This window comes from Dinoponera quadriceps, unplaced genomic scaffold (genome assembly GCF_001313825.1).
Source record: "Dinoponera quadriceps isolate SergipeBrazil2010 unplaced genomic scaffold, ASM131382v1 scaffold1578, whole genome shotgun sequence".
Taxonomy (NCBI): Eukaryota; Metazoa; Arthropoda; class Insecta; order Hymenoptera; family Formicidae; genus Dinoponera; species Dinoponera quadriceps.
Window position 1 is genome coordinate 109,837 of NW_014555832.1, and position 12,595 is coordinate 122,431.

The 12,595-nt window shown below is 44.3% G+C and overlaps 1 protein-coding gene across 13 annotated transcripts in view; it reads right to left on the bottom strand.

The window, feature by feature from the left end:
* The window catches only part of LOC106745520 (voltage-dependent calcium channel type A subunit alpha-1), a 78,156-nt gene that overhangs the window by 6,123 nt on the left and 59,438 nt on the right, over positions 1-12,595 (bottom strand). For 4 of the 13 annotated variants that reach the window (XM_014621193.1, XM_014621194.1, XM_014621196.1 and 1 more), the window contains 7 exons: positions 10,457-10,548; positions 8,893-9,380; positions 8,447-8,551; positions 8,271-8,374; positions 7,478-7,534; positions 2,478-2,689; positions 1,915-2,260 (listed from right to left, as the gene is read on the bottom strand). In XM_014621193.1, the coding sequence (XP_014476679.1) occupies positions 1,915-2,260; positions 2,478-2,689; positions 7,478-7,534; positions 8,271-8,374; positions 8,447-8,551; positions 8,893-9,380; positions 10,457-10,548 (1,404 nt within the window). Of the gene's footprint in view, positions 1-1,914; positions 2,261-2,477; positions 2,690-7,477; positions 7,535-8,270; positions 8,375-8,446; positions 8,552-8,892; positions 9,381-10,456; positions 10,549-12,439; positions 12,532-12,595 lie in introns of all 13 variants that reach the window. The other 9 variants (XM_014621205.1, XM_014621199.1, XM_014621204.1 and 6 more) reach the window with 6 other exon arrangements.

Sequence of the window (12,595 nt, forward strand, 5' to 3'; positions counted from 1 at the left end):
ACACGGCAGGGTCGGGATTTGAAGGAGAGTCGGGGTGTTGCCGGTTCTTTGTCTTTAGCAATATCATAGCTGACTCGCGCTCCGAACAAGAAACTATCGTAACTCGAGACGCCTTTTGTCTCCGGAAGCAGACGCACCCTCAAATCGTTATTTCAATTCTGAAGAATCTACTGGATTCGGAGCAATGGCACAACTTCAAGGTCTCGTCGATTAATTTTGCGCTGGAGAAAAACCAATGGCGATCGACACAGTATTTTGATTCGAGTCGTGCGATCTGATTCGCTTCGGTTCTCAGCGTATACTTTCGTAATTAGAATAGATTTAGCTTCGCAGAAAACAGGAGAAATTGATAAGGCGGAACGAGAGTGGTTCATATCAATAGAGAAAGAGAGAGAGAGAGAGAGAGAGAGAGAGAGAGAGAGAAAGAGAAAAAGAGAGAGAGAGACAGGCATACAATGTGCGCGCGCGTATAAAACGGCATGCAATTAAGAAAAAGTCTCTCGCTCATGCACATGCTCGTAGAGTAGATCGCTCGGTTGGACGACGAAGAAGGAAGATATCTACTACCTTCGAGACAAGAGTCTGCTGCTGCGCAGAGAGCTGCCTCTTGCTTACTTACCGGGATGTGGGATACAACGAATTAAGACAAACGCGCGAGCCGACGGGATGACAGCCGCGAGAAAATTGATCGCGTCGATTATCACGTCACCCCGTCGGCGATCCTAAGGTCGAAAGCAGCGAGGGACAAGGGTGGGAGCTGTCTCTAGCATTGACACGCAGAAATCACTAAAGTAGCGTTCGGGTTTCTATTCTCTAGAGTGATCTAAATTTGCTCTAGAGTGTGTGTGTGTGTGTGTGTTTCTAGGTGTGTGAAAGTATTATTTATACAGGAGAATACTAACACACTCAACGAGAGAGAGAGAGATTAAGAGAGGAAAATCAAGATCGATTCGGCGCGATTCTCGGAAGCGAGAGAGACGTCTCCGATGTTCACGAGTCGATCTTGAGTCTCAGGGAATCACAACATCACGCGCAATACTTTCCGAAAGATCAACAACGACGGAATAAATTGTTCTCGGGGGTCACGCAGAGAAGTTGAACATCGGGTTAACGGAAAGAACATCGATTGACTTGTCTAAGACGGTTCGACCTGATCACACAGCTGTTTCCGATCAGCCTAAGGATTCCGACTGATTTCCTCCGAAAGCTAATATCGATCTGAATTTATTAAAAGACACCTGTTCATTCATCTAAATCTTAGCAAAACTTTTCCTACGAGAGATAATCGCATTTTCTAATAACACTCGATATTAGATCTAACTCAGGTGATACAATCAATACTAAGCGGACAACATCCTAGCCTAATTCTGATTCTAACAGGACTATCCTCTCGCGGTAAAACCATGATTTGCGCAAACCATGTCCTAATCTAAACTCTTCAAGTACAGTGTAACGATCTACGTAATCTATTCGTGTGCAGGGTGCTTCTGAACTGAAAATTTTATAATCGATCGACATTCATACCGTCGTTTTATTTAGCCAGATAAGGATTAACCCGCTTTGTTGTGTGAAATTTGTCAAAGTTACTCTCTTCAATCGGCCTCGCTTTTGGAATTGAAACTGTAGTCAGTTTGCATTCTGACAGGAGAACGTCAACGTCCTGAGGAGAGCGAGGGTCTCCTTCGCTCAGAAACACCTTGCGAACTACACAACTAGCTAGACGTATCTCATATACAGCGTTTCGACTGGATCCGTGCGCGACTGCATCCCGAGCGAAACAACGTGGACTCGTCCGGTTAATTCTAACGCGATCTACTACCGTCAGAAGGGTTAAAAGGAAGAGTTAACTCTCGATAACGAAGGAAAATAATGTTCTCATTTGTTTTTACTGCGGAGCTTGGACCGAGCCGACACCTTGTGGTAACGGATCGAGGAGCGAGGTGCGTAGGTGTTCTGGTGTTGGTAGTACGAGGGTGGTCGGTAGTCATGATGATGATGGTGATGGTGGTGGTGGTAGTGGTGATGGTCATAGTATTGATCATTGTCGGTATCGTAGTATTGGTCGTGATGGTGATGGTGGTAGTAGTTGTTTTGATCCCGCTGGGAGGGCACCTCAGCCAGCAATGGCTCTAGCTCGGGGGCGCGATCCTCGCCATTAACTACGAGTACAACCCCAGACCCACCCCCTCCCTGGCTACTCTCTCCGCTGCTGCCTAGTATATCGTACTGGCGAGACATCTTCCAGTTCACCTTTTTGTTTCTGAAATCAGAAAAACCATCGTCGTGTGCTCATCAGTGTGCATGGCGAAATGTGATACAACACGAAGGAGCTCGACAAATCTGTATTGAATGTTTTTTATCCTGCCCGGAATCATCTCAAAATCGACGTCAAAAAATTCCTCCCCTTAAAAGAATATGAATAATTTGGAGATGTATTTCCTTATGTGCTCTTCTTTTTTTATCATTAATAGACGTACCTGATGCTACGCTGACGTCTATGCTCGGCGGCTGCGAGGACACCTAGGGCCCCTTCTTCCTCATCTCTGTGCTCTTTGAGTCGTTCGTGCTTGGTATCCGTGGCCGGTCGCGTCACCGGTTCGAGGCTGTTCGCCCTACTTCCGGTTCCGTGATTATTTCCGGTGTGATTTACCGCCGCCATGTCCAGCAGGCAGTTGTAGAAGGCCGATTGCTAAATTCGAACGTGCGAAAGCACACCGGCTATCAGAGCTGATCGACTGGGTGAGCTTGGTTCGGTTCGACAATTTCTTTCTTTCGTTTCTTTCTTTTATCTATCGTTTTTTTTTGTTCTTTGCGCTTTTCTTTGCAATTTCCTCGTTTTTTTTTAGTCCCCTCCGCACACGACACACGCATATAATAATAATAAGTAAATTAAATATATACAGGCACATACAGGCTTTTTGTTTTGCTTTTTTTTGTGCGTTACCTCTCGTCGATGATCTCTCGAAAAATCGTGGTTCGTAGAATGCAAGTACGCTCAAAGATCGGAAGCATTCAAGAGAATCATGAGTCAATCAAACGGTACGAAAAATACGGCGAGAAAGAATTTTCAGAGTAGAGAGGCGAACATGCTAAGAAAAGAAAGAATGTCGTGAATAATGGTGCGTTACACTAATGTAACCGACTCTCAAAACGGGCTAACTCTCGCTGTCTCCAGTTGTTCAAGAGAGAGAGAGAGAGAGAGAAAGAGAGAGAAAGAGAAAACGTGTTGTGAGAGTAGTAGTACGATAACTGCAAAAGTAACAGTAATAGTAGTAATAATAGGCGCAAACGTCGCAATCGCAGCGAGGCAACTTTTGGCAAGAGTATATATATTGCATCGCGGAAAGCCTGTATATGTTGATCGGGACTATGTTATACGCACACGAAAGAGGGAGAAATACGTGAATTCCCCTCCTTCCGCGCACGAGAGAGTGTCGTGAGAGAGCGCAAATGCGTTAGTAAGTAGTAGACGCGATTGATTGGTCTTAAGAAATGTAACATTACTGCAAAAATGCAAAATCGTTAGTAAGCATGCAGAAAACCAGAAGTGCGCACCGTCGGTGCTCCACCACGGCTGTGTTGCCTTGCAAATGTTCGTCGATTGTATCTTACGATAATTTCAAACACGTCGCAATGTTCGTGCACCAAGGAAAAGTGCTGTAAATTCGATCGTCCTCGTGGGAAGCGAGAATGGAACATGGACGGTTCGCTCTTCGTAAAGACCATACATATATGTGTGTATATATATATATATATATATNTATGCAAAAAACGGGTTTGTGTAATAAAATACACGCAAGCTAGTAAAACACAATTAGAGAGTAAGGTTTCCACGCGAAGTTTACTGTTCCGTACGACAGGGGGGCGTCGAACATTTGCGCGACTCTGGAATACCGTCGTGATACCGTATTTAAATGACGAATTTAAGCGAGAATCATTGTGGATGATTATCCGTGCACGCGCAACCAGTAAGCGACGTAATCGTAAAATAAAATAATAAAATATGAAAGATATGACAGGCGGTATTCCAGAGTCGAGGTACTTGGAACATGCCGCTGTACGAGGTGTCCCGAAACCGATGACGCGCTCGTTTCGTTCCGAATCGTCAAATTAATTAAAATCGTGACAAAATATTCACCCGGCAAGAAATTACGCTGATTTACAAGGTTTCTGTTTCTCAACATCTAAATGGCGATTTTTATGTATTTTTGTCTGCTAAAGATGAGTCCGTTTTTTAAATTTAACTATCACGTCGTAATTTTGAGAAAAATGGCAGCAAAAATGTCAAAAACGACACCATCGTTTTGTTTGTCTTTTTTTCTTTTTTTCGAGACACTCCGCGTACGTTGGGTCGATGAGTTGTCGGGTGCTAAATCTGTAAAACGGGAACTGTATCTATCAATGAACACTGAGAGAATGCAAAAAATGCGAATCTTACTCGTTCTTCATCTATCAAGCTACGATAATTAATTACGAGCCGCTTGCCGCGAGAGAAATTGATTAATCATTACGTATAGGTTTTTTCTTTTTCTTCTTTTTTTCTACTTTAGAAACAACAGGTTGTTTGGAAGAAGAAGTTATCCATCGCGACCGCACAACTTGATCCGCCGAATTTTGGACGAATTATTGCTGCAGCACGAAAGTTATTATTATTCGGTCGGCATTGCCGAGAGCGATCACTCTCGAATTACCGCGAGTGTTCGTGCGCGTGTGTATGGAAAATATAGGAAGTGTCGATTGGTGTTGATGTGTGTAATTGAAAGAGCGGAGAAAAATTGGCATTCTAGTAGAAAGCGATCGGATAAGTCGGGCAAGTCTACGAGTCTACTGCTGTTGTAACCATTGGCCAAAAGAGAAAGAGAGAGAGAGTGTCTAAGTGTAATTTCTGCTACACTACTGCGGTAAGTCGCGTAAGAAACAAGAGAAAGAAATCTTCTCAGCATTAGCTAGGGGGAGCATTATTACCGATCGTCGGAGGAACGCATTATACAGGGCGTGGCTTGGATGTTCCTCGTCTACATAAAATTCACAAGTATATATTTATATACGAGATTTTGCAAAGTTTCACGTGGCATGAAGAAAGGGATCTAATTAATCAGTCGTACGCGAGATTTGGTTGTTCCGCAAAGAAATAACTATTATTCGAAACATAAAGACGAACTGCAAAATTTCTGAAAGCTGCACGGAGAAAAAAAATGTGTCGAATTAACGTGACAATGAACGAACCAAGAGCGTTTTGATTGAAGGAAAGAAAATGCCTAGTTTTTATTAACCAAATTTGGTTTGGTTTGTTCATTATGACGTTAATTCAACCAAACATTTTTTCCGTATATAAATTTTGATTCAGGTTACAGTGTAAAAACAAAAAATTAATTATTTGGTAAAACATTTCCTCGCAAACCCGTTCGCGATTAATTTTCTTCTTTACTCGATTAAAAGTAGAAGAAACGTGTGAGTTCCTCGCAAAGGTACCCAACAGTAGCAAGGGGTGGTTTCTTTTCGACGGTGTGAACTTCACGCCCAAGCTTATTCTACGAGCGCGAAGCTAAGCCGCACACAGGGCAATGTGGCTCCAACTGTTTTACCGTTCTCCGAAAGGCTCGCATTGAACTAAATAATGTCGGGAGAAAAGTTCGGTCAAACGCTCGTGTGAGCAAAACGATACGTAGTTCCGGCTGAATAAAAACAGAGCTTTCTACGTCACGATCTCTAGGATCGGTTGTCGCCAACTATAGGTGTCAATTAATTAATCGCAAGAAATATGGCTTGGCAAGAGAAGAGTGTGTGTCTATTTATCTATTTAACTATCTAAAAAAAGAAGAGGCGATTGTTCATAGAGATTGAGGCAAAAGGCAATTATGTTACGCTCGAGAATCGATCGGCTCATCGTTTCTACTTCTCGTTCTAAATAGGCTTAAGAGAAAGAAGAAGATAATAGAATAGAGTAGAAGGAGAGAGAGAGAGAGAGAGAGAGAGTGAGGGAGGAGGGAGAAAGGGAGGGGGAGAAATGAAGAGAGAGAGAGAGAGAGAGAGAGAGAGTTCTATAAGGTGATTTACTTACACACACACAGCTATATCGTATTGCCGGGACAAAGAGCCGATATCAACACGACGACTAAAACAACTCTGATAACGTATTACAATCGTATATATCACACTCGGGCGACCTCGCGGCACCCGCGAAACGAAAAAGAAAAGATGAATTCTCCCGCGTCCGACTTCTCCAGACGGAGAAGAGATCGTCCTCCCTTCGTGATATATCGATCGACGTGAGCTATTCTTCGACTTTATCCTAAACTAGCTTGGTAAGAGAGGAGAAACGTGCGATTAGAGAAAAAAAGGAAAAAAAGTAAAATCCCCTCCGGAAAAAGGCGGACTAAATGTCTAAAGGCGTCGTTTGTACGTGTATGTAGGTGGATACGGTGTGTGCCTGATTAATTTTCTATTGGATTTACTTCTCTAACGTGATAAGTGCCTAAGTAAAATAGACTAAAGTGTGTTGCCGTGTAATCTCGTCGTATGCGTAACAGCCATCGTTTTGTGTTAATTTTTCACACGTTAATACTTACATTCCCTTTCATCTTTCCCTGTGGAGTACTTCGCTTCAATGGGCTGAATTTCACGAGCTTAGGCCTCGGGAAATATGAATGCATAATTCTAACATATTGTATAATGATATATTTTCATTTTTATATTTTAGACGTGTCTATGTATCTATATGTCATAACGATGGCCGTTCCGCTACAACCACAAGAGTGTGATGTGGTCATATTAGTTGGAAACAAAAAGCTACTTTACACAAATCAAAGATAGACTGAAAGAAATCATATACGTGTGACGAGTGGTAAGAAAAATCGTGGGCAGTGTTAATTGTTTAATAAAAAAACACGTACCGGAGGCATAGTAACAAGTTGTGCATACAGTTTCATAGTTTCACAGTTTATATACAATTAAAAATGAAATTTTGAATTGACGGATTCTTTTATACGAGATACTTGATATAATTTGATAAAAAAAATTGTCTGAAATATATTACAGAAAGAAAGAGAGAGAGAGAGAGAGAGAGAAAGAGAATAAGAGAAAAAGAGAAGGAGAGAGAGAAAGAAAAAGCAATATCACAAAGACACGATACATCGTGCGTACGAAACCATAATATGCCTCTGGATGACATGTGTAAAGAGTGAAGTAGAAAAAATATCGACGTTGAAAAGTGTTATTTCACAAAAGAATGAAGCGTCTTACTGCAAAAGATTTTCCTATTCTTCGACATTAACGACTGATTTCGTCCGTGAAAAATGGCGGAACGAGGATCGCAGGAAAAGAAATCGCGGAAACTTTTGCAGTACACGCCTTCCCGATAGGAAACGAGACACGAGTGTGTTTGTGTGTGTGTTAGAATTGGAACGTAAACGTATAGCCAAACGTAAGACGGAACAGTGTTGAGAAGATAATAAGTAAGAGTAAAAGTAAGTACTACCGCCTGGGCTGCAGGACTTTGCCCAGCATTATCGTTATCGATAAGATCGTTATCGTTCTGGAAAACAAAGAGAAAAGACACAAAGAGATGATTGAGAGCTGCTGTGGACAACTTTCTGTTGCGGGGATATACTTAATAAAAAAAAAAAAAGAACAATTCGATCAATGATAAATCAACTCTTGCTGGAAACGCAATCGCTATTCTCTAGTCGACATATCATGTTAATGCGTTCAATCGCTCAAGGAATCTCGTTCTATCCCGGCGGATTTTCTAAACGGTCAATCTACGAGTTAATTCGAGTGTGTCTCTATCTATCGGAACTATTTCTATCCTACATTCCTCGAGAAAGTCTCGGACACTAAGTCTCGGGCGTCCGCTATGAGGCTACGTGTTTCGTATCACCGGAGAAAATTCCCTCTATTCGAGACTCGACTCGACGCGTGTGAATTGTCCTACCACGAAGAAGCCAGACGACAAACATTCATTCGAACTCCATTCTCAAATCGAGATCCTGCCGTTTCGATCGCTTCCGAGTCGCTTCTTTCGCGATTCAAAAGAAGGCGCGAGCGTTTTCGACGAGTCCATCCATTTGCGTGTAAATCGATTTTCACGCCAAGTTTACTTTCGGTGAATTTGAATCGGTGGAGGCCGATCAGAGAAGCCAATCGGAGATCGAACGGAAGGATCGTACTTTAAGATTCTGCTCGAAGAAACTTAACGGGAACATGTGACTAGGATCTCTCATTATTTTTACAAAGAAGAATATTCGGACTTTGCTCAACGGAAGACTCACCTGTCCAGTAGACTCTATCTGACCAAACCTCGTCGTCTTCCAACTTTCGAGTATCAGAAGGCAGACGTATATCTTACCCACGGTGAGCTTGTTTTTGCTCAATTCTGGAAGGTAGAAATCGCCATTAGGAACGTTGCTGAGCGAATCCCCCGAAGAGGAAGGAAAAGGTAGCTCACCTTCGTTCCTAGGTATCAAAAGGTCCAATATCTTTTTCGCTTGTAAAGGCCAGATACTCCTGATCGTATCCCGTAGTTCGTCATTAGCTTGATTCATTTCGTCGGCTGAAGCAACAAGTAGAAAATCGGAATTACCGATCATTCGCTCAACACTTTTCGGTTAATCGTCGAAATAACTCTAAAAAGCTTCCACGTAAGGATTTGCTAGCAGGACATCCATTAATCTATGTTAGCAAATCCTATTATATTTCTTCCAGTAAGCTATCGACAAAATTTATAGCAGATACTGTATAAAATTTGCTTCCGCAGGAAACACTCATTCAATGTATCCGCAATAAGCCGCTATAACCAATATTGGACCAATATTAGACCAATGTACCGCCAAATGAATTGTGCTACTGGGATCATCTCATCTCGCAATCTCCTTAAACGATCTCGGTACTCACCGCATCGCATTTTTATGCTGAGGTTCTCGCGTATCAGGGCGAACAGCGTGGTGGTGAAGTTGACCTTGCCGTCATCGTCCACCGGCATATTCATTCTGATGAGCTTCTTGTACGCCAGCCGGTTCGGGCACTTGTTGCCAAACCCCAACGGCGGGTCCATGTTCTTCAGCATATCGTACATCTCCGTGTAGTGGATCTTGCCGGTGGCGTTCGGATCGTACTCGGCCCAGATCCTGACGAACTCGTCGAGATGGTGAGCGCCCAAGATCGACGAGTCGCGGGTGAGGTAATCGAAGTTGTCCATGATGACGGCGACGAAGAGATTCAGCATGAGGAACGAGCAGAAGAAGATGAACGTCACGAAGTAGACGTAGGCGATATTGGAGCCGCAACTGTTCGGGTCCTGCTGCTTGTCGGCCTTCGGGTCGCACGGTCGACCCTTTATGCAGGACAGCATGATGTTCGGCCAGGCCTCGCCCGTCGCGCACCTGGTGTGAAATCGCACGGTGGATTCAGCACAGAGTGGCCGACACGCTTCGCCGTCTCGCCGATCAGGACGAGAGATCGCGCTCGCTCACGCACTTGTTGAGCTATTTTGCTTCCCAGCTGACATGCAGACCTTTCGCAAAGCGCGCTCAACATGCGGCGAGATCGTCACGGGCGTCCTCTTTACCATAGCTATCTCGGACGAAACGACAAATCCAGTTTCTCTCGTTCGCACGACTGGATTTGTCGTTCTCCTGCTAGAGACGAGAGAGCGCCGTGAACGACCGCGCGCAATCGTGTTTGGCGGTGGGCCGCAGAAAGAGGAAATCGGCTCGCAGAATTCATGCACGAGACCCAACGCTCTACGCAACACCAAAAGCGACCTAGATACTGCGAACTCAATGTGGCGAACTCAATTTCTACTCGAGGCTACTGGTGTATATATTGTTATGTTTCTTGCGCAATGTATAATCATATCATTTATGCCGTGTCGTTTAGCCTGAGTGAGTTTGCCTCTGTGCTGGATCGAGAGTGCCAAGTCCCAAAGTTTCGTAATAATAGGTGATATCGAAGCGAAAAGGCCTGCTGTGAGAATACACTCGGAAATAATACGACTCAAGCGATCCGCGGCGTCGTCGTCGAAATTGCGACATTCGCTGCGAGAGCGGCTTGCTATGAGTCGATATATCTAAAGTAATATTTCGGGCAAGACTATATATATTTAGTTAAAGATATATGTTGGATTGAATATTTTGAGAGAATTTCGATCGAGTCTAGAGGAGTTGGATTTCCAAAAAATGTTCCCACGAGCTGGAAACAAGATTCATCGATCTCCCGCATGAAACGACATGCCGCCCTCGACGCGAACGGCTCAATCCGGCCGATTACTGATCGTGGACGCGAGGATCAGTCCGCTTTCGTCGTAGCGATCGTAACAAAATCGTGATACAAAGGTAGCTGCTGCCGCGCGGTGAATACTCGTCCGATCGTTTTCGCGAGTCGCGCGAGTTGAGTCGGCGGCCATGCCGAGAAATGGCGGTGAACAAGTTAGCTAGACTCGTGGGCGTGTGTTACTTACCGAAAAAGCAGCATCAGACCTTGAATGAAGCTTTGGAAATTGTTGTGCTTGGTAATAGAAGTCTCAGGATCCAACGCGATGTTACCGAATACCTGAGACCCACAGAAAGAAGAGGGCCGCAGCCAAAAAAGGCGGGAGCGGCATTACAAAATTGCGTCACCAAGTGTCTCATCGTTCTTTTTTTTTGTTTTTTCTTTCTTATATGTACGTGTGCGCGCTTTCTCTCTTTGAATCTTTTTCAATCACGCGCTCGAACGAAATAAGTCGCGCCCCGTTCTCTCCGCTTCCCCCCTCGGTGGGTGACCGGTACTTTTGGAGCTTTCTGTATCGCTTCGCGACCGCGCTTGTGTAATGACTTCATATATTAATGACTATTAATGACTATACAGTATCTTCGTGAACTTTCTAACTACAACCTCTCACACCTGAGAACTTTCACCTTTCAACAAGTACGCGGTGCACTCGAGAGAGCTGAGGACTTGGTGATCAATTTGCAAAATACAGCGACGATTGGGGAGACTCGTAATGAGCGTCGTCGCGAAATCTTTCACAATTAAATTCTTTCTTCACGACGACTTCTCGTTCCTCTGACGATTCGCGACGAAACTTTCGCGCCGTGCAAAATCACGATTCACTTTTGCAAAAATATTTCATCGTTTTATTCCTCATATCGCCCGTTTTTACATCCGTTTCTTGCGCTCTATGTGTCTTTTAAGGACGAAGGAATACTACACGAGGATGTATGAGTATTTTTGAGAAGATTGCCCAACACTCGATTCTCAGCCAATGAGATCACGTTAATAGGAGAACATGAATGGGATATGGTCGATAACTTCTCGCAGAAATGCTGCCGTGTAATTGAATGTTTTGTTGAGACAACTGAGAACAATTGACTGAGCGGAAATCTCTTACAGGAATCTCTCGGATCCTACGACCGAATTTTCGTCTGGCCTCCAGGTAACTGAAAATTCAGTTGCGCCAACGGATTTGTTTTTCCCGTGTAAAAACGGTGAAATATTTTTGTATGAGCACCGATATATACTGTATGTGCGATAGAAAGAGTCCGCTCGATAACTCGTTCTCTCAAGTAGCACCTTGATCCAAAACTCTCTAACGCAGGCATCACTATAGATATGACTATATAGATAACTATGTGGGAACGTTTCTCTATGGGGTTGTCTAACTGGGGTGAGTCACAACAGATTAACACGTCGAGCAGCTTACTCTCGTTACAGCTCATGCCAACAAAGCAATAAGCTACCGTAGAGGTAATTTACGACGATCACGCTTTCACTTGGCGTTTTTAACTTCACGTTCGACGACGCCTCCGTCCGACGCGTAACATCTTCGACGATGCTTCGTGCTCGTCACCGCAAAAACGGCGAATCGCAGAAGGGCGAAGGAGTGCTGCTCGACTTTTCGTCTCCCACGGGGAGAGAGAGAGCGTTGCTTCAGATTTGTAGCAATCATCGGTCGAGTGAAACTGATTGATACGCCATGGAGGTGAAATTTCGTCACTCACTTTGCGCGCGAGACGTGACTGAAATCGCACCTAACGGATTCAATGACGGAGAGCTGAAGAAAATTGCTCGCTGACGTCTCAAAAAATATTTACGTTCGCTGTATCCTTATTGGAATACTTCGATCAAGCTTCAGAACGAAATCCATGGACGTCATCGTGGCGATTAATAAATAATCGCGAGATATCTGATGAAAAAAAAATGCACTCTCCGTATTTTCACGCGACCTTACCTTAGCAACCCTTCCGCGTTTACACGAACGCGTGAAGCATCGTGGAGGATCGCAACGACGAGCCAGCCGTGCTCCGGAAGTAGTTTCCTTCGCGCACGAGGAGAACGCCGAAGAGGAGACACGGTCTCTCTCTCCTCGAACGAAAGCGAGGAAGCCGTTCTCCTCGTCGGAGCAGCCGCTGGTCGGCCGGAGGTGATCTCGAACCGGCAGTGCTCTAGCTGCTCGACTCACCGAAAAAGCAACATAAGACCGGCGAAGAAGGACTGAAAGTTGTTGTGATCATCGATCGCCGTTCCCGGATCGTTCGTTATATTGCCAAAGACCTGACAACGGACAATTTCAGGGTCACTTAATGGCCAACGGGGGTCTGCCGTCACTTAAAATTCC